The following is a 27,351-nucleotide window of genomic DNA, read 5'->3' on the forward strand; positions in this document are numbered from 1 at the left end:
TCCCGAAGATTCAAACCTGCAGCTTCTGAAGAGCATATAATATTCAATGAGGTGTGTGGAAGTTACAATACAAGCAGGACGAGAAAACCTGTAACCTCCTCAACAGAGGGCTCACACCTTCACCACTAGTCCCCCTCGGCTTTGTACAAGACCACATACTATCTCTATTCTGTTAAATACCAGAGTTGTCTGATCAAAAGAAAGTATAATAATCCCTTCAGATCTAAATATTTCAAGGAAGAACTGCAAATATTCACTTAGGCTAGCAAATTGGCCAATTTCTCCAGTATAACAAACAAGTCCACACTTCAATAAACACTTTCAGGATTTCGTGGAAAGAAAAATAAAAACATGTGTCATTAAAATAAAAACATGTACATATAACTGAAATTGTTAGTACCGTAGGTACAAAATGTGCCTTTACAGTGCAAACCGCTAATCTGTGGCTTATATTGTTTTGACTTTTATTATCTCGTCACATAGAACACATTGACCTCCTTTCTTCCCCCGTGTAGAGCAATCTCCACATAAAAGACTACCTAATTCAGGAACTCAATTCTGAATACCAGCAAAATAGCAAGTTCTCTAACTTCCGTGAAGGACTGGTGAGTGAAGCTTTACACAATATAATTGCAGAGAATATACATGAATCACTCTATCCATGCATGGTCAAAGACTTTATATTAAAAATCTCCCCCTGCAAAATTACAGATCCTGAAGGCAAAAGTCAACAAAGTTAGCAACTTAAGTCACATTACAAACTATACAGAGTCCGCAATCTAATTCAGTCACGAGCAAATTGCAGTTATACCACATATGTTAATATATGTCTCTCACTTCCTTCCAGTTATATATCTGCACAGAAGCCACAAAAAGTATATCATTAACGGTCAAGTGGCCTCTTCCAGACTAACTTGTTTTCTCGCAGACAGCATAATATGAGTTGTGCAATTGTCAACATGCACAAAACAGATACCCACCTTAATGGCTGACAGAGGTGTGGATAAGTCGTTCACTACTTGAGTTGACATCTATCCATGGCTGACTTTTGCTGTTGATACCCACAGAGCTAGGATGGTCCTCAAGCACATGCTGATCCTTTTTGCTAAAGTCAATTCCACGTACAATTCCCCGCGTGCTATGGTCATGCTCTTTAAAACTTTTTCCAAAACGCCCTTCCATCTGAGAATCTATGTGAGGTCTAAGTCTAATTTTGTCAAATATCTCTTTATCCTGTGCGTACAACTGAAGCGCCAGGCGGGTGAGTTCCTCCGTGGCAAATACAACAAAGGCATAATAGTGAGACGGTACTCGCACTTCAGTAACAATCTCATCGTGCATAAGTCCCTTGACATTGTCACGAAGAACGCTTTCAAAAATATGGCAAATCACTTCCCCTGTCGCACTTGCGGGAAAACCATGGGCAAATACTGTTTTCTCAGGATCGGATTTGGGACGCTTCCTGAAATCAAAAGGTTTGTCTCGGTGGTATTCCTCAGATTCTTCTCCAAAATCAAAATTTCTCATTCTCTTAGCATTCCTTTCCAAGTATCCATAAGCACCAATAGGTTCAGAATCTCTTTCCAAATGTGGATTTCCTCTGGATTTGATAGGATATCGGCCTGGTTTAATGTCATGGTGTACCCAGTCAGGCCTGCCCATATCTTCCCTGTTTTCATAGATGTACTTGTTACCTATTTCCATTTTCATGTAATCAAAAAGCTCTGGTCTTTGAGAATGCAAATCTAGCATGAAGTCCACCAGCTGAGGGGTTGCTAAATCCACAAATGCACACTGCTTTGTGCGCACATATCTCACATCCAGAACCAACTTTCTCCCAGTTGAACTCAAAAGCGGAGTCCCAACATAATGAGCCAAAATGTCCTCAAAGAGATCTCTGATAGATTGAGCAGATGCATTTATGGTCAGCTCTGTTAAGTAGAGAGTATTTGGCTCCTCTGTCTCATCATCCCACCAGGGCATACCTTTCCCACGCCTATAATCGTGCTCAACATATCTTTGTTCAGGCTTCCGCCTACTACCGTATGAAAAAGGCTCTTTCTGAATGTACCTCTCATCACGGGGAGAGAATGCAATTTGGTCAACAGATTTTGTGCTTAATTCATTATAATAATTTGTCCTTGCTGGCTTAGGGATTGATACTCGGGGTAACCTTACCTTCAAACCATCAAAAATGGTTTTGTCCTCAGCATAGAGGCCAAGAGCAGCAGTGACTAGGCTCTCAGCTGCAAATTCTACAATGGCATAAGAGCGGTCTGAAACATAACTTGCCTGTAACACTATCTCGCATGTATAAGGAAGAGCAAGCTTTTCGCATAAGACCCTCTGAAAAATAGATCTCAACATTTGGACTGGCATGTTGCCCTGCATATTGTAGACATATAGCAAATTGGATTTGTTTCTTGAGTCTAAATATGTTGTATCGTCATTATCCTTATAGAAATCCTCCCCATACGTTTCTCTATATAGTGGTCGCCTAGATATATGAGAATCTGGCACTTCCCTGTGCAAATACCCATCCATAAACTTGCGATCTGGTTTTTCAGAGGAAGGATATAATGGTTGGGAGATGGTTGTAGGACCCTGTACTCCTGCCCTAGCTGCAAAACTTCTCTTCACAGCACCAGTTGATTGTGGTAATGGGCTATGCAACAAATCAGGATAAACAGCTTTCTCTTTGGCCTCCACATTTGTTTCCTTCATAAAATAGTCTCCTGCCAAACCTAGCAGTTGTTGAATCTTCTTCGATGCTTCACAAACTCCTCTTCTTCTTATACATCTGATACGTACACCTATTACTCTACCAGGAAGATCGGCATTGCCAGATTGTGCCACACTAATGGCCTTGTTACTGAGAACCATGCTTATGATTACTCCAGTACGGTCTTGAATTCTATCCAAATTCTTCCCATCGTGACCTTTTATCTTCTTTACCACAGAAGACACTGATGGAGCACCATTACTACCTGGGGGAATAGGACCTTCATACCAGAAGCATTTTACATACACCCCCTGAGAGGCTATTTCCCTCAGCGAGTTTGAGGCTTGTTTTACAAACCATTGAGCTTCCTCCTCATCACACATTTCAGATGTGTCCATTGAAATCCTAAAGCAAAGCAGATCTGCAATTTTGTAAAATAAAGGCCTGAGTTTCACATGCACTTGATATCCAAATGAGATGAAAATTAAGGAAATAGTTGATCTTCTCAGACAAGGAAATCCACCACATACATCAGATAAACAATTTAAAAAGCTCTGCCAGCCACACATAATCACTACCAGAATCAACATTGTCAAAGATATCATCTTATCATCTGATCATTCCAGACTCACAATGAATCCTATTATAGGAAAACTCTACCTGGTTGTAGCTCTGCTTTGCGCTCAACATCCATTGAAGGATCTACCTGCCGCGAAACCTTTTCATCTGCAATAAATTAATCGTGGAATCATAACTAAGACAAGTAAACAAAAAAGAGAGCAAAAGCACCTCCTCAATGCTTAATTTGTCCACTACTCACTGACCAAAAAGTTTCTTTCAAGAAAGTATCCTTAAACAGAAAGAAACTCTTTCACAATGGATGTATGGTACAAGATATCAACAACCAATAGTTATCCTAAAGCGTCATAGATGATAATTAATTACCGAGTAAAGTTTCAAGCCTTCTCTTCTTGCTGGTGATTTTCAAAATTTTCATTTACAGTGCACATGGAGACACTTGTCATAAGTGCACATACATATATCTATACATGTGTTTGTATGCATGTACAACTATATTTGGGGGCGTAAAGAAATATCATATATGAGATCTATTAGATTTCCACAATCCATGCTAATGCTTTCAAATTTCTGGATTTGATTGTGTATAGCTTTTTAACACAATCAAATCCAGAAATTTGAAAGCAATAACATATATGTTAAGAATGCATATTTATACACTGACCAATTTGCTAAACTAATTTATGATCATTGTGATATTTGGCATTTAATCAATGTTTCAAGATAGTGGTGAAAATCTACATCAAAAACAAGATATTACCTAATTGTGCTTCTGCCTTGTTTTCCGTATCAGATAAAGGAGTTCCCACTCTCAAGAGATTTACACCTGAACCAACCAAAACATCATGGTAAGATGATGAGCCTGGTTAATGTGTCTGTTGCTTCTTCAAAAAAGTTGAATAATTAGTAATTACTCATACAAATAAAATAATAAATATATTTGCTTTGTTGCTTAGATTTCTATTCCCAACTCTTTCAAGGTAAGTTTAAAAGATTTAGCTTTCCTAAAAATTAAGCCAACAGCAGCAAGTATCTCTGTTCCAAAGCCAGCTAACAATAAAAATAACAGCAGAATTTTCTCAATGAAATTTATGCCTGATTATTCAGTTTTAGCAAGTATAGGAGTAAAGGTCCAAGGTAAAAGCTAAATCTAAACACCAGATTTCTCAACAGTGGCAAATTTGGTTTCTAGAAAACTGGACACTAACACCCCCAAATAGGAAATATCATTGTCTATTCAAGCTGGATATTGCTACAAAATATTTATTCATGGTAAATTACAGGAAGAGAATCATATTTATATGTGGATAAGCTTAAGGAATTCTCTATATCCATAAAAGACAAGGAAGCATCTGAACAGTAAACATGAAACTTGAAAGAGAAGAATTCAAACAGACTGCAGAGAATTATAACATAAAATGTCAAGATGGGAAAATCTTGCTTAAACATCAAAAAGCATTGCCAAACTGTGCCAGTAAATAAACTAACAAGCTACTTTGACTGCATATGTTATCAGAATTCAGCCTTTGGTGAAAAGACATGCAAATACAAGAATTAAGAAAGAATGCACATTAAGAAAATTTGGATGTGTGTGCCAAGTAAAAAAAACATATAGAGAAATAGCTATGTTCAATAAAGTTCTTATACAAAATTGGCATAAGCCTTGAGTTGGAAACGAAAAATAAACAATCTACACATAGATAACATTGAAGAAATAAAATGACTTGTAAGAGAAATATGAAAGCATGCTAAGACCTTAATTGGATATGCAGGATATGCAGGAGCAGAGCTTGATAGATTTACTTCTAGACCATGTCTCACTGGAAGCATATAGACGATGGATTTGCCAAATACAGCTGTGGTGAATCATTCAAGAAGAACCAAGAAGGAAAGCAATAAGGAGTTTTCAGAAACAGCACTGACAGTTGTTGATTCTTACCATTATAATGGAGGAGTTTGTAATAGGCACAAAGAAAGCACATTTGATCCTTGTCTAGATAAATTGAAGACACTTTTTTAAATCAAAGAGCAAGTGATGGGATGGAAAGGGCAACCAACATTTCGATCAACAATGTGGGAAATGTCCTGAAGACTTTTTTAGTACAAAACAGTGTTGAATCATTAAATGCATTCCTCCAATGAGCTCAATCAACCACATGCTCACTAAACCATGACCCTCTAATGTGTCAACCACATCAAATGCATTAGTGTCAAATACCATCTTCCCCCCTTAGAAAATATTGGTCAACTGCAAAAATATAAAATGTTTTACTATGAAAGTTGTTCAACACCTTCCCAGAATTCTCCCACTTGTTCTAAGCATTGCTTATGAGACCAAATCTATAAAGAACAACCATATATGAGCTCCCTACAAAAGGAAAAACACATAGTTACACCACCCTTGGGGATGGGGGGACGGTTGGGACGGGGAGAAAAAGAAACAAACAAAAAGTTTTGTTGCAATTATCTAAGTTTAAAATATCATATCAAATGAAATAACTATGTCTAACTACATTAGTAGTCTGATATCTCTCATCAAACAACTAGCAGAAGATAGTGTTCTAATTGATAAAGATGATGCTAAAGCTATCTTGCTAAATAGTTTTCCTTCAAAATATAGAAATTTTATTTTTACTCTTAGTCAAATGACTTCGTAGACTTTAAAATATGTGATTTTAGTGCTCTTGGTTAAAGAAAAAAGAACAATTGCATGGGATTCAAGAGAAGATACTCAAAGAAAACATATGGAAAAGAGAATGTCTGGTAAAAATGAAATTGAATGTTTCTATTGCAAAAAGGTAGTTCATAGTACAACAAGTTTCCAGGACAAGGGGGCAGCTCTCTCTCTCTCTCTCTCTCTCTCTCTCTCTCTCTCTCTCTCTCGTCCAACTTAAGTACATTACACACACACACACACACACACATACACACACGCACATATATAGTCCTAATCAAGATCCGTACTCCTTGTCCAACATATGCAAATTCACTTCTTAAAAATAAGATTACTTATGCAATATTTGATCTAGTGTAAACCATTATACTATCTATTGTACTCGCATAAAAGAAAGAGTTCATTTCCTCTATCTCAACTAGGGTGGAAGAATAAAGCAAACCATGTCTTCCCGGCATCAACAAAGTGCTCATGCTATGAATTAGAAAGCTCCTCAATCCAAATCCAAATCCTAAAACAACTTTCCACATCCTAACCTTTCAACCCAAAGGTTAAAGTTATAAACATAATAAAAACAAATCAAAAAGTGTCTAACAGTAAGGAGATTTGTCCATTCCAACACTCAATCTTCAATGCCCAATAAATCTCCAGTCTCACTTCAATCTATTAAGAAGAATCAAGTACAATATCAATCTTCTCTCACGCCTAATGACACTCCACTACAACACCACAATACCCTAGAGCATTTCTTGAAGGAAATATTTATTGTACTTAAAACTAACAAATTATCTCCAAATCATGCCAAATGTTCCCACTATATTCATGATTAATGCAAAATCTAGGGACTCCCTATGGCAGCTTGACATTAGAATATAATTTCTTCCAACCAAGCGATCTACTTAAGAACAACCATATTGTCCAATAATCCAAAATTGAATATAACAAAATACTACTCATAACAAAAGACCATGTATTTAACCAACAAAACCATATCATAATCAAAGCTCTTACTAAGAGTGTTCTAGAAGCTATCTATCACATTGTCATATCCCTATGATAGACACACAAACATAGTCATATCATTCAAAAGACTCCATCCATGTGCAAGATCTTGAAACTAGAATATAATGTCACCAAAAAACTATGTACAGCACACAAAAATTCTGCAGTAGGCCACGATCAAATCCAAATCATCTCACAGCAACATAGATTGTCTTCAAAAATAGAAGACAATCTTTCTACCTACAAGGCCTAAAAAAGCCTTTTCAACAATTCATCTCACCAACTCTCTTTTACACAACATGTCAATATTCCATGACAACCAAAGAGGACAATAAATTAGAATCTACAATTCCTTGGTATCAAAACAATCTATAACAAATAGCCAAGACCCCCAAGAGACTACCATCTCACCTCCACCACTATCATAGCAAATCACTCTACTACACAAACACTACATCATCAACACTCTACAAATCTACTCCCAAGTTCTTCATGCAAAATGTGAGTACACAATCATGGAAAGCACAATTAAATGCTCCACACATTTAGCCTCCACAAAGATGACGAAAAAGCATGGGCTCATGCTCCTATTGAACCTAAGTAAACTGCAAAACTCAGAGATCTCAAAATTATTCAACTTAGATCCACCAAAACATGAAAACCTAAAAAGTTTAAGACAAAAACCTCCACAAATGACAACAAAACCAAGGCAATGAAACATGTAAATTTTCTAATGATTAGAACATTAAATCTAAAATGCACAAAAATACTGCAATTGCAAGACGGAAACTAGAGACTAATAAAGAAGCCTTTAACCATATGATCAAAAACACGCATGCAAATATAAAACTATCCAGAAACTAGAGGCTAATAAACAAGCCTCTAACCATGCCCAAAAGCACACATGCAAAATATATAACTATCCAAACAACCTCTGCCTTTCAAATATTTGCAAACCACAAAGTTATTGAACATGAAATCTACTTAAACCATACATGACAAAGGCATCCATGCAAATCCATATAGCATGAATCTACAACATGCAAGTAGATACATCCGAAAGAAGACCAAAGTGTTGTCCAAAAGCTTTACGACACCAAATGGCCAACTCCATAGCTTCCATCAATTATATGGATTAAAGAGCTCCAAGTCAAAGTCATCACACAACCTTCTCCCTCATCAAGTACATTCAAGATGAACCAAGTTATCCAAGATGTTCCACATCCTCAGATGACCAACCCCACAATCTATACACAAGCATCCAAGAGGCTATCCCATGAGCTGGCCAAGTCATTAAAATACCAAATTCACAACTTCCATGTAGCCAGTGAATCACTCAAAATGACAAGAAGAGCTCCAACTAGGTGGATGATCAACTCCAACAATGTAGAGAATGAACTTGAAGGAAGCTAGCAACATGATCAAGCCAATTCCCCATCTCAAACCTTGAAGCGTATTACATTAATCCTCTTAACCTTCGTTTCAAAATTGGATACCATAATTGTCCCCAAAAAAAGATCAACACTATAACCAACTTATATTCAAGGAAAATTCATTCCAAAAGGAAGGCTGCCCTCCTTCAAACCTATACCAAGTTGTGATACAAAGTACTATAATCATATAGAAATTTTCATATTGAGCATCAAAGAGCTTCCAAGAGCCTCCAAGTCACTAGAAGATTGATGCAAGAGATCCTGGGCTTGCTTGCAATCTTGCATGATTGGAGGTATTTTGGCTAGGAGTTGTGGACTCGGTCAACAAACAGTGGTGCTCAATCGTTAAAGGGTGTAGTTGTGGCCGAGGAGCTCGGTCATTGAAAGGGCTTGATCGTTGTTGGTTGCTCAGCAAATACTGTGCTAGACATTCATTCAGAGCTCGGCAATGCTTGTGGTTTGGCTGATGCTCGGCTTGGTTTCTCTGACACTCGGTTTGGTCTTGGTTCCTATAGGTGCCAAGTTGTCTGTGAGCCGACTTTGGGTATTTAATTCGTGTTGTAGCCAACTTTGGGTATTTAATTTGTGTTGTAGCCAAATTATGGCTTAGTTGAGTATAAGTAGGGTGTCTTGTGGAGTCTTTAGTAAATAGTCATCTAGTTTGGAGAAGAGGATGTGAACTTTAAAGAGCTAGTAGTTGCGGCTTGAAAACTTGGAGATTGCTTGGTGGGCTTGTGAGTACAAGCGAAGATTTCCTTGGGGTTTTCTTCCAGAGTGCAGATCTCGACTAGCTGAGATAGTGTTTGATTTGGATCTTGTGGGATCTTGCATAATTGTTATTATAATTGTTGTTGTATTTGGCCCTAACCCAGAAGGCCTTACAACAGGGCATATTGCATGTAATCAGTTATTTTATGAATGAAGAGTTGCGATTTGGTATCAGATCTTGCATTGTTGTTGTGTTTCTGTTGTGTGGTTATTTGATGGGGGCTATGACATCTCCTTTGGGGATTCTCCTGACTTGCACTGCATCAAAGACCAACTTTGCCACCTCCATGTAGTCAACAAATCACTCAAAATGACAACATGAGCTCTAGTACAACACATGACCAACTCCAACAATGTGAAGAACGAACTTGAAGAAACAGACAACATGATCAAGCAAACCTCCATCTCAAACTTAGAAGCACAACATGTATTCCATTGATCCTCTTCGCCTTCATTTAGAAATTGTGTTCCATAATTGTCCACATTAACCCTATGAGGAGTGAAGTCACCATGGTATGTTAAATTGATAGACATTACAAAGGGACTACACGTGACAAAATAAAAGCATGAACACGAAAAAAAGAGATATTAATATAGCCTAGGACACCTCTTTAAGAGAAGGATCCAACCTCCAAAGCACTAAAACCAATGTTTTTATTGCAACAATAATAGGCACAATATCATATTGGGCTCAAAACCTTAAGCCTGAAGATCAACACTCTCAACTAAGGAGAAACCATGAAAGATGCAACCTTCTTTTGTAATAGTGAGCAATCATTGTTGTTATCCCCATGAGAAAATCCAACAACAAAAAATAGTCAAATATCTCACTTTGTGCTCCTCAAAATCTCAACAAGAAAAACCAATTCAAACTTCAAGGTCCATCCACAACACAACAATCAAGAGGATCAGGTAACAAATGACTCTATCCCAAGACTCATTTATAGGCAAGAGAGAAACAAGCAAGAAGAGACTAACTAGAAAATTCCTAGCCACTTTTGTCACTATTATTTAATGCACCCCTAATATATCAAATAAACAATTAATTGATGCTCAAGCATCTCCATTACAGCCCCTTTTCTCCCTCAAATCAAGTTGGCTTGCAACATATGCCGCAAACTTAGAATGATTTTACAACATTAAAAATATTTTGCAATCAACTCAAAACAATAAATACATTATGCTATGTGCTCAAAAACTATGAAACCCTCTCATATCATCAGCATTAAATATATTTGCAATTTCAAATTTAACATCTTCTAGGAAACCATTGATCGAATACAAAATATAGAATATTTGATATGCCTATAATGTTCCTGTTATAAAATAAATCATTTATCAAACTATTGTAACGGGCCGATTGATTTTATGTATCTCGGACCCATTCTTATTTTGTTTCCGTAGTTTGTGTCGCCGTCGGCTATCTTTGTACACCCTTGGAAAGTTTTCCCCGACGAGTATTTAAGCACGGCTTAGAGGTAGTCTTTAGGTATGCTTTTGGATTATTTTCTATGTACTGCAAATTCTTGTTGGAGTTCTCTGTTGTTTGCCATTTCGGAAGTGAAAGATCTTCTCTATTTGGCTTGTCCGGTTTCGGTGGGAATCAACCCTCACCCTATTCTGTCGCCTGTAATACTTCACTCGGATCTGGCAAATCGGAGCACCATCTTTTTGGCAAATCTTATTGAAAGGTTATGTGTTTTAATCTCCATTGTTGAATCTATCTTATGAATTTGGGTCTTTTCATTGTTATATGTCTGAGCACTTCCTCTCTACCCGTACACCATCCACTTCCTCCGACACAAAGTTCATCTCTCATGTGACTACATTGCCCACTATACGACCCACGCCCAACTCCTTCATCTTCCTGCCATCGTACGGCACTTGGCCTTCATCTTCTGCCATCGTACGGCCAATATTGGTCACCATACTGCTTCATACCACACCGTACGGCTTCAAAAACATTCTCGTACTGCATTTTCCTTCACCATACAGCCAACTATCTAATACCGTACAAACTATCCTCCAGTCTACTATATGGCCAAGACTTGGCCGCCGTACTTTCCCCTCCCTTGACATTGTACAGTCTCTTCATACCACCGTACGGCCTCTCTCTTGCTCATTGTATAGTATATTAGGCGACCAACAGCATACCGTACGGCTATCATTCTAGTTGTACATCACCATTTGGCTTCCATACCAGTGTTTTTTGCACTTGGTCTTCCGTATAGCCTCAACTTAGGGTTTTCACATCGATTTTTTAAAAAGGTTGCAAGTACGGGTCACTACAATGCCAACACCTTCCCCACATCCTTTTCTTCTTTTCATATAATTAAGCCCATGAAAGCTCACAATGAAATTTAATTAAGAAATCACAATATAACCATGCACAAAACTAAAACTAGAACGAACTAACACTATCTTATAAAGTTCAACTCGACTTTGAATATCGTTAGAAGGCATATATATGGATTTAGAAGTCTTTCAACTCAAAATTTGTTTTGTTGTTGTGTTTATGTGCAAATAAAGGTGATGCATTGTGTGCCTCACCTTACGTGGATAAATCCAAGATTTCAACCAAGGGAGACCACCTTTTTTAGCATATATATAGAGTGTTTGAAGTTCCAATACATCAAATGATGTTCCCTTATGAGACTAAGAGGAACCATAATTCTGGGATTTCTAAGCAGGGAAACCACCTTTTAAGCAAAGTTAGAGTGTGGTAAGTTCAAACACATCAAAAAATTTACCAGCCCAAAGAAGGGCAGCTTACTTCTTATATAGGCTCGGGAGCGAGACAAATATATAGTAGACATCTAAGGAAGAATAGGACATGGGGATAATTGTCTGATTCACCACACTAGCAGTAGAACTAGAGCCCATGTGATTTCAAATTCAGTCTTCTAGGAGAAGACTTGATCAATTGCAAAATACAAAATATTTTAATATGCCAACATCTCCCCAATCCATTTCACCTTTTAATAAAATTAAATTAAACCCATGAAAGCTCACATAAATGCCCAAGCAATTTTTTAAAATTTAATTTTAAAATCAATCAAAAATAACCATGCCAAGAAGTAATACAGGATGGAATTGACCTATCATACAAAATTCAACCCGAGCATGAATATGTTACTAGGCATATGAGCATGTAGACATCTTTAGAATAGGCAGTTGATTTGTAGGTGTGTTTGTGGGTGAATGGAGGTGATGCATTTTGTACCTCACCTCACAAGGCTAAGAGGAGCCATAATTCAGGAATTTCTATGAAAGGAGACCACCTCTTTAGCAAAGATAGAGGGTGCCAAGTCCTCACACAGCAAACGATGCTCCCAGCCCAGAGGGACTTAGTTCTTAACACATCAAACAATGCTTCCAGACCAAGTAAGGGCTTGGGTGTTGGACAAATAAATAGGAGACATTTAAGGAAGCAAAGGAAGTGGGACATCTGTCTTATACACCACAGTAGCAGTAGAACTAGAAAGTAAAAGGCATTTCCTCATAAAAAGCCAGCAAACAACATCGGGGTAAAGCATATGGAGCAGATCTGAAGGTTGGACTTGGACTCCATGTTTGAACTACTTGAAGATACAAGAAAAAATAAATTGAGAAATCCTTAATCCAGATCAGTAGAACAAGACAAAATAAAATCCGAAAGTTTTTATAAATTCTGCCCCTTTTGGGTAGTCCATACATTTCTGAAGTCTGTGGTAGTATGGTGTTTCATTTAATTATAGTGGAAAGAGAACTTAACTCTATAACATCAAATACTACTTATGAATCCCAGAAAAGGTTATACAGACAAAAAGCACAGGGAAAACTATTTTCAAAGACAAGAAATTAAAAACCATGAAAAACTTGGAGACATAAAAAAGCGAGGATAGAAAAAAAATTAAAAATTAAAAATATAATTGGTCATGAAAAGTCACAGAAACGGCCCTCTTATTTGAACAAAACTCAAGACTACCAGTGCTTATTAAAAACCCCAGAAATTATTTCCAACTCTCTTCAGAATTCCCTTGAAAACTATCTGGAAATATAGACACGTGCACTCAAGAAAAAGTTAAAGAGTGGGCAATTAACTAGCCGAAATCAGAAACAAAAAGCATAACTAATTTATTCAGCATAAGGAACAAAAGTGGTGAGTGAAATAAAGAATTAGTTTTAAAACTTTTTTTAAAAGTGAATAACAGGAGTAATACAATCAAAAACGACTTTCAATTTTTATTTTTTGAAGTACTCTGACTACTGGTTAAAAATCCAAGTAATTACATCAAAACTCAAAAATTGGAAGAAAGCATGCATCGAGAATATCCATTAACAACCAGCAATGATTAAAAATGTAAAACTAAAAAATCAGAAGTAAAACTATCTCCTCGTTGAAAATTTTAAAAATACGGCTCAAACAAATTTACAAAACCCACCTGCACCGGAAAAACAGACCAAGGACAAGCGGTTAAAAACGCAACATGCACTTAAAATGGTGAAAATTTTCTATTCGGAACTGCAGAACAATATTCACTAGACAACACAATACGAAACAAAAATTTAGAAATAAATACCATTCATTGTTTGGCACTACGCTGAAGGATGTCTATCATTCCCGTTTTAATCCTAGAAAGCAAAGTTGCTCAACTCAAAAAGAAGCCTGATCCGTTACGGTGAGGCAGACCAGTAACAATCAAATGCATAATCTACCATTAGAAACAGAAACTTAAATGAAAACAGAAAAAGAATATTTGAAAAACACGAACTGTGATGAACAAATAGAAGTGAACAATTGTAAGAATGTGAACCCAGTATTGGCAATAAAAAGTCCAACGAAAATCATAAGTGCCATTTCCCAAGTCTGTAACGTAATGATTATTTGCATTTTCTTGCCTGAACTATATTGATAAATTGTAAGACCGTCTGCTAGTACACTTCTTGCATTTTCACGGAGCAGCTCTGTCATAAATCCTCTTAAACAACTTTAAAAGGCAATGAAATTTAATCATTTTCAATTTTAGAAGAGAATCTATTTTTCTGCTACGAAGCTTGAACACCGCAAACGTTTTATCTTCAAAGGACAGGACACGTGTAATAAAAATTGTGAATCACAAAATCTCAGAACTGAGCGATTAATTCATGCACAACATCAGCTGAAAATAGTACGATAAACCCTCCCCGAACCCTCTCAACGTGATCATCGGCTGAGAAATTAGTACTTTTGACCCCCTTGCCATATAAGAACCGGAGCCCCAGCTAAATTATTGCATTGATCCCAACCCCATACGAAGAAGGCCAGCTGAAATCACTGCGTTAACCCCCTCACACCCCCACCCCCACACAACCCCCCGCTTTTACGTGACAACCGTCTCAAATCATCGCCTTACCCCAGCTCCACGTGACTACCGGCTCAAAGTATGGCGTTGCCCCAACTCCATGTGGCCACCGGCTCAACTCAACCCATTAAACCCTCTCCATGCGACCGCCTAAGGAGCAGGCCCTAGAATGATGAAACTTCTGTTTCCTCCCATCAAAAACAGAACGCTATCAGAAGCCAACCATAGGCCACTGTTTACCAGCTCAAATCATTGAAAAGTTCCTCTAAAAGAACAAAAACAAGTAGAAGACAGCAAAAACCAGATCCTGAACAACAAAAGTCAAGCTCAAAGAATTACCGTATTCCTCCTTGAAAAACCTCATATTCTGCTTGGATTCGAGCCAGATTTGCGTATTTTTATCCACTGCCTCCACTCTAACCTCATTAAACACCTCCTCAGGCACTTCATCGACGTTCTCATCATCCGCTAGATCGTCGTTTCGATCCCCGGTAGCGTCTTCCGAACAAGAAGACGATTTCCCGGGCGACGACTTCTCATCGATCTGCGATTGCGAGTGCGTTTGTTGTTGTTGTTGTTGTTGTTGTAGTTGCTGCTGCTGCGGTATTAGTACTTGTAATTGTTGTTGTTGTTGTTCGTTCTCGGATTTAACCGTCGAGTCGATCACCTGCTTACTTCGTTTAAATTCATTCGCCACTTCGATCAGTTCATCCTCTGCCTTTCGCTTCGTTAACAAATCGTCCATTTCTATCATCAAAATCCAAAATCCACTCTTGTTCCCTCGCTCCGCGGGCAATGAAATCTACAAAACTGCTGCGGAGAGGCCAGATCTGTCGAAAATATCAACGTTCCAAAGACGGGATCAATCTTTGACAAGGCACAATAAAAACAATTAAAGGAAACGAATTCATCCGGGGAGACGATAAACGGAGAGATAATGTGTGGGAGGTATCGATCGAATAAAGGAAAAAGTAAAGACGGCAAAATCGCATAGCATCATCGACTCCGCTACTCTATAATTTATGCTCAAAACCGCTGGAGGCACAAACGTGGTGGGCCCGCCACGGGCCTCTCACGGCCGTCGGATAATCCACCTGTGGGCATCTCGTGGCCGTAGGATGATCCGCCTGTGGGCCCGCCTGTCTGCCCAATCACGCACCCTCAGCTTTGGACGGCTAAGATTCCGCCTCCCGACAGATCAGGGAGCATCAGCCCTCGGATTTTTGTATTACCGGACGTGGCACGTTCGATCACGAGGCTTGATCGTGGATTTGACTGACTGTAATAAGATACCATTTTCACGTTAATTGTTGGTTGTTACAAAATACGTTAAATGTTGGTCGTTTCTTAATACGTGCCGCGTGGAAGGTCAATCGACGTCTTAACGACGCTGTGTGTCTTTCCGCGATGAGAGGAGAGCGTCCACGTGTAGGGCGAAAAAATCCAGCCATTACGATGTGGACACGACGGACGGTCCAGATGGCGTCCTGTGAGTTGGGGAGTAGGTGGCGTGGGTAATTCCGCATAAAGTGTCCGGGAGTGGTACATACTTGCCGTTCTCGTTTTGTCAGAGTTAAGTTAACCCCCACTTTCAATTCAGGCATCCCCTGCTTTGTATCTGATCTTATTCTTTCCGTGGCCCCCTGGTTAAACTCTGCAGTGAAGGACACCTTAAAAAGTACTCCATTTTTTTGATGGCCTCTGAGATTCATTGTATTTTTGTCATTGCTTTCACCGACGGCAAATATTACAAACCCCTCGGCTCCCTTGAGCCACCCAAGCGCTTGTGATGATTATAATGATCCTTTGAGGGGTTTGGTATATACTAAAGGTACATGTGTTAAAGACTTAGGTATATTTCCAGACCATTCTGATAATTATAATGATACTTCGAAGGTTTTGGTATATACCAAAGGTAGATGTGTTAAAGAGTTAGGTATATTTCGAGTTGAGGTGGTGACTTCTTGATAATGAAAAGGAAAAGGAAGTAATTTAGTCTTCATAATTCAAAGTCTTATTCTCAAGGAACTTTCCGTTTCTTATTTTCTTTGGTAAGATCTAACTTTGATGACAAGATAGATGTTGGGTTAATATAATTATTATTAAAATAAAATATGGTGACAATTTTAGAGTTGTAGTCTAATAACCATGATTTAGATATTATTAGTCTCTACTTATCTATACGCAGCAAACTAATGTTCCCAATTGAGGGTCATAATTAATTTTCATAATCAAAATTAGACAACTACAAAAGTTTAAAATCATTTCATTTTTAAAATAATTTTCAATTCCTAATTTCTCTTTTGTGATTGGCTAGCAATAATTTTGGTAGGGGTAAAAAAAAAAAATTTTGGAGAGAAAATTATAGAATAAAATCTCTGAAATGTCCCAACTTCATTCTGGAAGCGTCTTCTAATAGTTCTCATGTTTTCTAAACTATTGCCTATAAATGTCCATTTACAGAGAAGAAGAGGAACCCCCAAATCTGTGGTTGTGCAACACCTAGATGAACCACCGCTAGCTTTCAATCCAAGTGCCAGATCTGTAATTTTCTCATTGTGACACTAGGACTCTCTGTTGAGCTTATTTCTTGACCAATCAAATATTTTTCCTATGGTCAGTATTCAATGGCCATGGGCGGTTCATATTATTATACAAGAACTTTAGTGCTACAATTACGCTATGACTTTGAATTGTGAAGTTGAGTAGAGCATGTATTGTTCTACAATATGTAAAGGGTTGAAAGCTCTCAATAATGACTTTGCCAAAGTCCTCCTAACATTTTGGAACCCCATTCTTTGGGAATGTCTGATTAAATGGGAGTCATAAACTTATTGAGATTGCTATTTTTTATTGTCTGAGTTTAATTTTTTTGAGTGGAGTTTGTTTGGATGTACATATTGTGTGTTTCGGGCTCAGGTAGCAAGTTAGTTGGGTAGTGAACAGTCAAGGATCTTGAGTGGTTTTTTGAACTTGTCGATTGTGTCTTTTTCTTTTCCTTGTGTTTATTTTGCATTAATGGAATTTGAGAGTTTGATGGTGAGTTGTGGTTTGTTCGCATGTCATTTGATATGAAGGTTGAGGAAGCGTTATCAATAGTTTTTTAGACCTAGACATGGATGTCAATAATGACTATCTAATTCCATCACATGCCTTGAATTTATGTCAAGGCAATGACATTGTGAAGGAAAAGCCCAATCTTTCCAGCTTGTTGTAGAGAGATATTTATAGCATTTAAGGTGGATTGGCGAGTTTCGAACCCATGGCGTACCAGGTAGGAAATAAATAATAAAGTAGTCCTCTGGGATAGAAGCTCTTTGGTAGAGGAAAAGCTTTAAGCCAACTAGCTATAATTTCTCTTAGTCATTTGTTTCACTATTTTGTGAAATGATATGCCTTTTACCCATCATTATTATTTTCGCCCTTCACGGAAAACTAATTTCCAATCATCACAACAACATTTTTCCTTAAAAATTTTTGGGAAATATGTATGGTCACAATGTTCTTTTCATGAAGAAAGCAATGGTCATCGCAAAATAATTGTTGTAAGCTACTTATTGGAAACAAAAACAAGCATATACTCAAATATTTGTATCTATCACTTATGTACAGTTTTTTTATTTAAGATATATCATTCAATTAGATGATCTAGAGAGAGAATTTGTAATTTGTAATGAAATTAATTAGTACAATAACAATACATCATAGTTTTATCAAAAATATAAAGAGATAATATTTTATAATTTTATAATTGAAAAAATGCCAGGTGTTATCTATTTATTTATATTACATTCAAAATATTTAGAATAGTTATCATTGTCAAAATTATCATATATAGAAAAATAGATAAATGGACTGTTGCACTCCCTTGCATAAAACTTAAATTAAATATTACATTTGATTTATTTCAATTATAAAAATTTAATCAAATATTCATTATTAAATTTCAGAGATTAAATATTTAATTTCTACACTATTTAATTCAGCTCTTTAAATCTCTAGTTTTTACACTCTTTCCTATTCATTAAGTATGATTTAATCATTAACTAAATCTATGTATCATACCCAACAAAAGGGAGGGACTCAAGCTCTTTCAGAGCTCTTGTTGCTTAAAGATTTGAGTTGAATTGATACTCTTCTTAATAAATTTGACACTTACTCTTAATTATGACCATTTATGTACTTATCTTTCTTATGATGCTTGAGGATTGTAGTATGTATAGAGGTTGATTTGTTAAAAGGTTATAGTCATGTATGATTTGAGTTGAGTTCGTGACTTTCTAATAAATTTGGCATTTGAGTGAAATATGATATTTGATATTTCAAAGAATTTCTCAGAAACCATGGTTCAATTATCATTTAGTAACTATGGTTTGTATATTATTGATTAGATATTTGAGCTGAGTGGATAAACTTTCAAAAATTGGCACTTAAGTCAGGGTCATAATCATCCATGTACCCTATCATGTATCTCATTATGTATCTAAAATACAAACTAAAATCATATTGCAAGAACGCCTCCTTTAAAGATTTTTTAGATATTTTATAAAATATATAGGTAAGAGATAATTCAACATTCTAATTAGTTTTCATGTGGTTTCTAAATCTAGTAGGATGTATCCATGATCATTAAGAATGCAAGATAAAAAGATTTGCATGACTATATTTCTAAGTGACATTTTTTAACTTTCAAATTTGACACTTAATAATATCTCTAAATAATTATATTTCTAGGTGATTAACCACACTTGAGTTGGAATAGTACTAGGGTGGGTGACCCTCTGGGAAGTCTCAATACTTCACCTTTGTGGTCCTCATCTAGGTGCAATGAGTGATAAGTGTTTCACTCATTCTCATGAGAAATGAGTTCTTGGGAACTACTACTCATGAAACATGGGTTGATGAGAGTGACTCGTAAGCTCCATAGTTGAATCCTAATAGCAATACAACAATTTGAGGACCTGTTCCACACTTTCATATATAATTGAATCATAACTAATCATTACTTGAGGTATGTGTTTCATATATGTGTGTTATACTACTTGAAAGAGAATTATAAATTCTTCGTGTATAATTTGATAATAAATATGTTCTATTAAAGATACAATTACACATGAGAAAGAAAATAGAAATTGGTTTGTACTTGCATAGTTGACAACATATCCATATAACTAATCGATACAACAATATAATATTAATATTAACTAAGTAATATAGTAAGTTTGTTTAACTTTCCTCAAGGACATTATTAAGATTAAAATACTACTACAATATGTCTTGTGACCCTTGTAAACCATCAATATGTCACATGACCCTTGTAATGGTGTATTGTGCTTCACAAATCATGCCCCACTTTCCCCCTAAGACAAATAGGCACCCCCTCCTTCTTTCTTTTTTGTCTCCTTATTTCCCTTGTGTTGGTGGATATTAAAATGTTTCATTATCTAAGCCTTAAAGAATTCACATTGTGAATAAATCCCCAATACTTTGGAGCTTAGATGATGAAGTCTCCTTTGCCCTCCCTTATTTTTTTGCCTTTTGTTTTGGTAACATTCTTCTTGGAACCCGTGAGAAGTTAACCTAAATTGACTCTAAGATGATGAAATATTTTTTAAAATGCATTAACCAATATAGATATCCAAAACAAAGTACAAAAAAACTAAAGAAATAAAGTACAAATATGCAATTAGCATTCCCATGGGTTCTAAGATATTTTTATTTAAAAACTTAATTTACCTACTAATTTCAACCATAACCTAGTCACATGGCATATCTTATGTTTACTTTAAAACCAAATGAAGAGTTCTAAGTTCTTTAAATAATCATAGTAAAATGGACACATGTACACAAAGTAACTTACATATAAATTGCATCGAATAACATGATATGCATTCATTATATCAATGTAAGAAAAAGTACACGAATAAGTTACGACTAATATGTTGGTATATGTATAAAAATGCATCTTCTGATGCACATGTTGTAGGGATCACAATAATGATTTAAGCCATATTTACAAAAATATTTTAAATCTCCTAGATGGATGTCTCAAATAAATACACGATAGTCATCTCATAATGACAATGAGAAATTATTTGAAAAATGAATATGGTAGAAGCATCTAGGATCATCAAAATATAGACCATTATATCTCAATGGAAAATAGAATCATTATCGCCTAGCCAAGTGAAACCTAGAGACCAACCACGTGATGATGAGGAGATAAATATGAGACCTCACTCAACCAAAAAAGTAAAAGCAAGAAAGGCTAATGTAAATGTACATTGGAGGCAAGGATTACACTGTTATAAAAAATGTACAATTAAGAAGCACTATTATAGGCACCAGACACTCATAGGAAACTTAGGATATATAAGGAATAGCCATCATCTATGTTTATGCCTTGGGAAATCCTATATGACCTCTCTAGACTCTAGCCTGCAAGTGAGATCATATGTGGAATCAATAATCATTTTATGAAGACAAGGAAATGAATAATTTCAAATCACTAGGTCCCCTAAATAAATAAATGTCTTCTCTCGCTCCCATCCTTTGCCAATACTAACACTCAAGGCATAAAAAAGGAAATATGATTATCTTACAAATATTTAACTTAGTAATTTAAATTAAGTTACTTACAATGAGTTTCCATGGGTGGTCACTTGTGGCCCCAAACTCCATAGCAAGTTACTTCTCTCCTCCATGTCTAGATAATCTACCCTAGTTTCATAGATTGAATAAGCATTATAATGGTAAAATAATTATCCAATTTGGGTTCCTTCTCATAAAAGGAACATGTCAATTCTCATATAATCATAATAATCACAAAATACTCATAAAGGTATGAGCAAGAATACACATACAATCACCTTTGAAAATAAGGTTGGACAATATGATTATCATAATACAATATCACATGATGTAGTATGTTACAAAAATGTATGCAACTTACAAAAGACTTCAAGTCTCTAGTATGTCTAACTCTTAGCTAAACTTAATTCTTGCTATATCAATAATGAACACAACATCCAAAAAATCCATTATAAAATAATGCATCAGCATAAAATTCAATTTTAATGCAAACTAATTATAATCAAAACTAGTCATAATCCATACATGTCCTTGTACATTGCAATCACTATAGACATTGTAGGGTCATAGTTATTATGGATACCACAATGTGGTACGTGTTGGAAACTTACAATTGGAACAATTGTTGTTTTGTCATTGATGTCAAATCTATGGATGAGACATATTGCTACCTAATCTAAATGTCATATGTATTTGATTAATGAAGAAGATTTCAGAAGTTACTCATAACCATAACACCTAGAGGAAAGGTTGAAGATATGAAAAGGAAGTTACAGTGGACATTTGATTGGATAGACTTTGATAAAGAAAAGTAATTGTTTATGTCAAGATAGATAAGCTAAGTCGGGCAAAAGAGTCAAATACTAAAGAGTGTTGAGTAATGCTAGTGTCAACCGAGCTACAGTTAGTGTTGAGCAAATCTAGTGTTGATTGAACATTAGTGTTGACTGAGCAAGTTATTTGATGTTGAGACAAAAGACTTTATAGCGACAGAGTATTTCAATGTTCGCTGAGTATCAAAATTTAGAAATTGTCGAGTGACAGTAAAAGAAAAAATTCAAAGAAATTGTAAGATCAAGTTGACTCAATCAATTTCTTTGGAGATGTAAAACATATTGAAGATAAGATCGATGACTTGGATCATTAAATTTAAGGAGATGAGTAGGTAAAGACCTAACAGACGGATTCTAGAAAAAGTTTCTAGAGGATGATCAAGAAGAATGACAAATACATTGAATTGAGTTGAATTTGATTGTATACCCTAAGATCTACTGTGGATGTAGAAATGGTAAAGCACAAATTGCCTATTTAAATAGATACATAACTGAACTTTTGGTGTTGTGTGCAGTCAATCCAAGCTGAGCCCAACCAATGTGCATATGAGCGAGTTTGTATGTGAAGGAAGACATACAGAGAAAGGTTGATCAGAAACACACAAGACTGTGATTGCAAAGCTAAAGGAGAAAGCTTGCAAATATAATGTTGTTGTTGATACGAGAATCATAGCAGAAGGCTTAAGTGTTGATAAGAAGAGTGGATTGGTTGCTTGAAGGGTGACCAAGTAGATCAAGAATAGAGATGACAATGGAAGGCTTATCAATGAACCAACATAAGGACCAAACAAAGATATGAACCTGCAAAAGTGAGTTGTAATCACATAGATCAAACCTATTATTTTCTTTCTTATCATTGTAAATAGTTTGTATTCAAATCCTTTTAACAGAGATTAACCTAACATTCTATGCAAATCCTTTAACTAGGTGACATTCTAAATAGAATGATCAAAGTCCTCTTACAAGGCCACTCCTAACAGGGTGATTAAATCCTCTAACTAGGTCACATTTCACATTTTACAATGAATATGTAGAAGTAAAAACTTCTCCTCTGACTACTGATCAAATGAGACAGAAGTTAGAATACAACAAAGCAATGTTGGAGATTGCCTCAACCCTAACCTATGCTAAGTTTGATGACATAAAAGAGTGCAATATTGCAAAGAAGATGTGGTATAGATTCAAGACCATATATGAAGGTGATGACAATGTTCTCAGAGATAAATTAGAAATCTTGAGAGGCAAATTTGATGACATGAGAATGATGGAAGAACATAGTACAATACTGCACAAGAATTAAAGAGTTTGTTAATGCTATTCGAGTAGCAAATGAAAAAATTGAAGATGAAATAGTGATAAGAAAGGTATTGAGGACTCTACTTCCTATATATGCTATTAGAGTTTTTGCAATACAAGAACTGAGATGTACTCCAGGTAACACTTTGACCTTAGAAGGTGTAATTGGTAGATTTGTTTCTTTTGAGATGTCTAACTTTGATAACTACACATCTGCTACCATTGAATCTACTTTCAAGTCACAACTTGTTCTTAGAAAGAAGAAAGGGAAACATGTGAGGAGTGAAAGTGATAGTTTTGATGATGAGATTGATGAACTTGAAGTCCTCATTGAAAAAAGGTTTGGAAGAGGAAGAGGTAAACACAAATGTAAATTAACTATCATTTATTTTTCATGCAACAAAGTTGGTCATATTGCTGCTAGATGCCCTAACAAAGAAGATAAGGATGAAAAATAGGAAAGAAAGTTCAAAAGAAGAAGATATGTAAAGAATATAGGAGAAGCAAGGATGAAAAAGGTAAGAAATTGTATTATATTGTTGAAGAAATGACTGATAATGAATCTAAGAGTAATGATGATGGAGTTGTTTATGTTGCTATGAAAGAATATTCTAATGAAGATGAGAAAACTGCATTAATTTCTTATGTGAACAAAAGTGATAGATGGATAATTGATAGTGGACGTTCCAATCATATGACTGGTGATAAAGACAAATTTGAAGATATAGGTCCATACAATGGTGGATGTGTTAAATTTGGTAATGATATCCCATGTGTTATAAAAGGTAAAGGCACTATTCAACTGACTAACAAGATTACATGTGTGAAAATGTTTATTGGGTTGAAGTACTTAACTGCAATTTGTTGAGTGTTTCACAGCTGAACAAATCAAGTTATAAAGTTGAATTTCACAACAGAAAGGCCAAGATACATGATGGTGATGGTAAGCTAATTAGAACTAGTGAGCAAAAAAGAGGTAACTTATTCTATCTAGACCTATCAAGTGAGACATGTATGTTTGCACTACAAGAAGATGTTTGGTTATGGCACAAAAGGTTATATCATGTGAATTTTGACAATCTGGTGAATATCAACAAAATGAAGAAAGTAAGAGGATTGCCTAAACTAAAAAATCCTGACAATGCTATGTGTAAATAGTGTCAATTAGGAAAGATGACAAAGTCTAGTTTCAAGAGTAAGATATATACTACTAGTGACATTTTAGAATTGGTTCATAGTGACCTATGTAGACCCATTGATGTTGAATAGAAAAGAAATGGAAACCTCTTCTCAAACCTAATTTCCAAAAGAATGATCCAAATTGATTAAACACAAAAGAGTGTTCAATGCAAAAATGGATCAAGCAATGGAGAAAAAGGGTGAAAATAAGCTCAATTGGTGTTATTTAAATTCATAGGGGAATGTGTGCCTAAATCTTGAAATAGATAAAAGAAAAATACTCACCTTGAAGTAGGAAAATGCTAATTTCTGATGTTTGTGGGAATTTTGCAACCGGTTCTGGACTGAAAATGTCGATATAGAGAAAACCTAGAAATTTTTTTGCTTTTTGAAGGGAGGTCGACCTTGACCCTTTTGGTGGGGTACAATTGTGCCTCAGAAAGTTGACCTTGACCTTTTCTACTCCGATGACAATTTTATTCGTGGATCTTGGAAGTTTGACAAAAAGGGTATTTGAATCTGCTCTCCAATTCGTTGTTCCACACCTGTATCTGCAAGAAAAATGGTTTTGTTGTTTGGATGAGGGGTTTGCCCCAGTCAAACCCCGGTTTGGAATCAACCTTAATAAAAGAATTGAAATAGATAATGCTAGGAAGTAGTAGAAGTAAATCTAACAATGAAGCTATGATACTCAATAGATTTGCAATTGTATTTGAAATGTAAACAAATATATTGATATGAAAGCTTGAACATAACATTAACAAATGTAAATCAAAATATTAATGAATGTATGCTTAGAATCCACCTTAAAAGAAGTATAAAAAAGATCTTGAAGATGAACAAAGGATCTTGAAGGAAGATCACACCACCATGATGGATAGATCTAGGGTTTTGAATGATGAATCTTGAATGCTTGAACCAAATCCCTTCAAAGGCATGAATGCTTCAATCCTTGATCTTCAATGGAGAACTTGAATGCTTGAATGTACAAGATAGTAACCTTGCTCATAGATCATCGATGCACCCATGGATCATAGATCATAACTTTTCTCATAATAAAGGTGATGTCAAAATGAGGGAAGAAGGCTTCCTTATGTAGTGATCTAGGGCACTAACTCCTAAAGAAGGCCGACATAGGAGAATTAAATCCCATTTAACCTTAACCCATAAGAATAGACCTAGATTAAATGTAATTTAAAGGTGTAGCATTCCAAAACCCAAAATAGCCAACTTGGAAGCGGGAAAAGAAACTTTCCAAAGCCCAAGAACCTAAAACTTCTGGAAATTGAAAATAGGACCTAGTGTCAGGGATGAGGTCGATACTACCCTAGGTCAGGGTCAAGGTCATCCTTGACCTAGGTCATACCTTGACCCAGAGGCCAAAGTCCTTAGTTTCATAGTGCAGTTTGTCAAAAATAGGTTGTAACACCATGCCAGGGAACCCAAAAGAAGTTAACCTAAAGTTTTACTAAGTTTGCCAAACATTTTTTTTAAAGATAAAGATAACATACAACAATAGTTATAGAATAGTGGAAGCAATAACATACACTCATACATCAACAACATATAAATAGGTTACAACTCTTAAAGGTCTCATGACGATGAATCACATTTAATTTAATTAACACTAAATCTAATATATAATAAATCCACATCAAAAAATAATGTACAAGCATGATTCCATTTAAATAATATACAATTATCTCGAATGTCACTTGGCAATAATCATAATGCACATTCATCCACTGTACATGTCACATGGTATGAAGGGTTGAAAGAATATACATCATAGAAATAGATTACAACAACATCTCATAAGTTCCACGAAATCAAATACAATACAACAGGTATAACCATCCATCAAAGTACACAAGAATATAATGAAAGAGATACAAAATAGGGAACTCCAGCCATGACAATCGAACTATCAGATCTCAATGGTAAAAGTAAATAGCACTACCATCTGACCTCGTGGTAACCCAAAAAAGTTCACTCCCACCACATTGAGGAGATAGTCTCAAGTCCCAAATAGGATAACAAACTCAAAAGTCAAATCCAACATCTAAGTCAAGGAGAACCTAAAAGTAATCTAACTCAAAGGTACCAAGACACAAAAGACATCTAAACCCAGAGGCAACAATGACACGTAGGGAATCTACTATGCATGTGGACAAGTGTCATCACATGAGCCAAGTCTAAGGTTACTCAATTAGTCTTTGAATCCTTCGGCCCCCTCATGACTCTATGCGACACTAGTATCCTTTCGTACTGACAAGGCATACTAATGAGTCATCTCTAAGGCTACTCGACTAGTATTTTAATCCTCTGGCCCCCTAATGACTTTCTGTGGTACCAATATCTTGTTAATTCATATTAAACCCATTTAATGAATTGTTATCACTTATTAAAATAACCTACAATGGGTTCCCATCAGCCTCTTTAGGGCCTTGGCCTCCATTGCAAGCCACTTCTCAACATGACATACAGATAACCTACCCTAAGCTCAGTAAAGCAAAAAGATCTTGAAAGACCATATACCATACATCAGTTCAAAATACAAGCATCACTAAAATGATCATCCTAATAGGATTGATCTGAGAAAGTACACATAAACCAATCCACATCATAACATGACATCACCAAGAACAAATCATACAAACGCCTCAGTCCTATACAGGCAACTAGAAATAAATCCAAATACAACTGATCGAAGACTCAAAGGTTATATCAGATAGGTCACACCATTCACCTCAGTTTCACACAAGAACACTGGAAATCAATAACAATCAATAGATCAAAACACCTCATAGAGCATACAAGACACATTACCATGGTTGAGTATAAAAGATCATTATCAAAACATCATCATGACATCACAAAACATAACTCTTGAGCCTCTGGTAAACATCCTGATTTGGTCAGAGTACTAAATCAACCCGACACTCAACGG

At 36.0% G+C, this 27,351-nt stretch overlaps 1 protein-coding gene and 1 pseudogene across 2 annotated transcripts; one reads left to right on the forward strand and one right to left on the reverse strand.

Moving 5' to 3' along the window:
* Positions 1 to 327: 327 nt before the first annotated feature.
* On the reverse strand, positions 328 to 15,366 carry LOC149568904 (uncharacterized). 2 transcript variants are annotated; one of them, XM_089821758.1, is made up of 6 exons: positions 14,842 to 15,366; positions 4,062 to 4,127; positions 3,383 to 3,448; positions 981 to 3,143; positions 812 to 855; positions 328 to 714 (listed from the first exon to the last, which is right to left on the reverse strand). In XM_089821758.1, the coding sequence occupies exons 1-4, from the start codon at positions 15,254 to 15,256 to the stop codon at positions 982 to 984; spliced, it is 2,709 nt and encodes a 902-aa protein (XP_089677884.1). In that variant the 5' UTR covers positions 15,257 to 15,366; the 3' UTR covers positions 328 to 714; positions 812 to 855; position 981. The 2 variants fall into 2 exon arrangements, with proteins under 2 accessions (XP_089677884.1, XP_089677882.1); XM_089821756.1 differs by having other exon boundaries at positions 328 to 855.
* A 2,398-nt stretch (positions 15,367 to 17,764) lies between these two features.
* Positions 17,765 to 27,351, forward strand: part of LOC149568905 (uncharacterized) — a 41,890-nt pseudogene continuing 32,303 nt past the window's right edge.

The sequence above is a fragment of the Cupressus sempervirens genome, chromosome 3, assembly GCF_028749045.1.
Source record: "Cupressus sempervirens isolate cs-2001-9-10 chromosome 3, ASM2874904v1, whole genome shotgun sequence".
In the NCBI taxonomy this organism is placed as follows: Eukaryota; Viridiplantae; Streptophyta; class Pinopsida; order Cupressales; family Cupressaceae; genus Cupressus; species Cupressus sempervirens.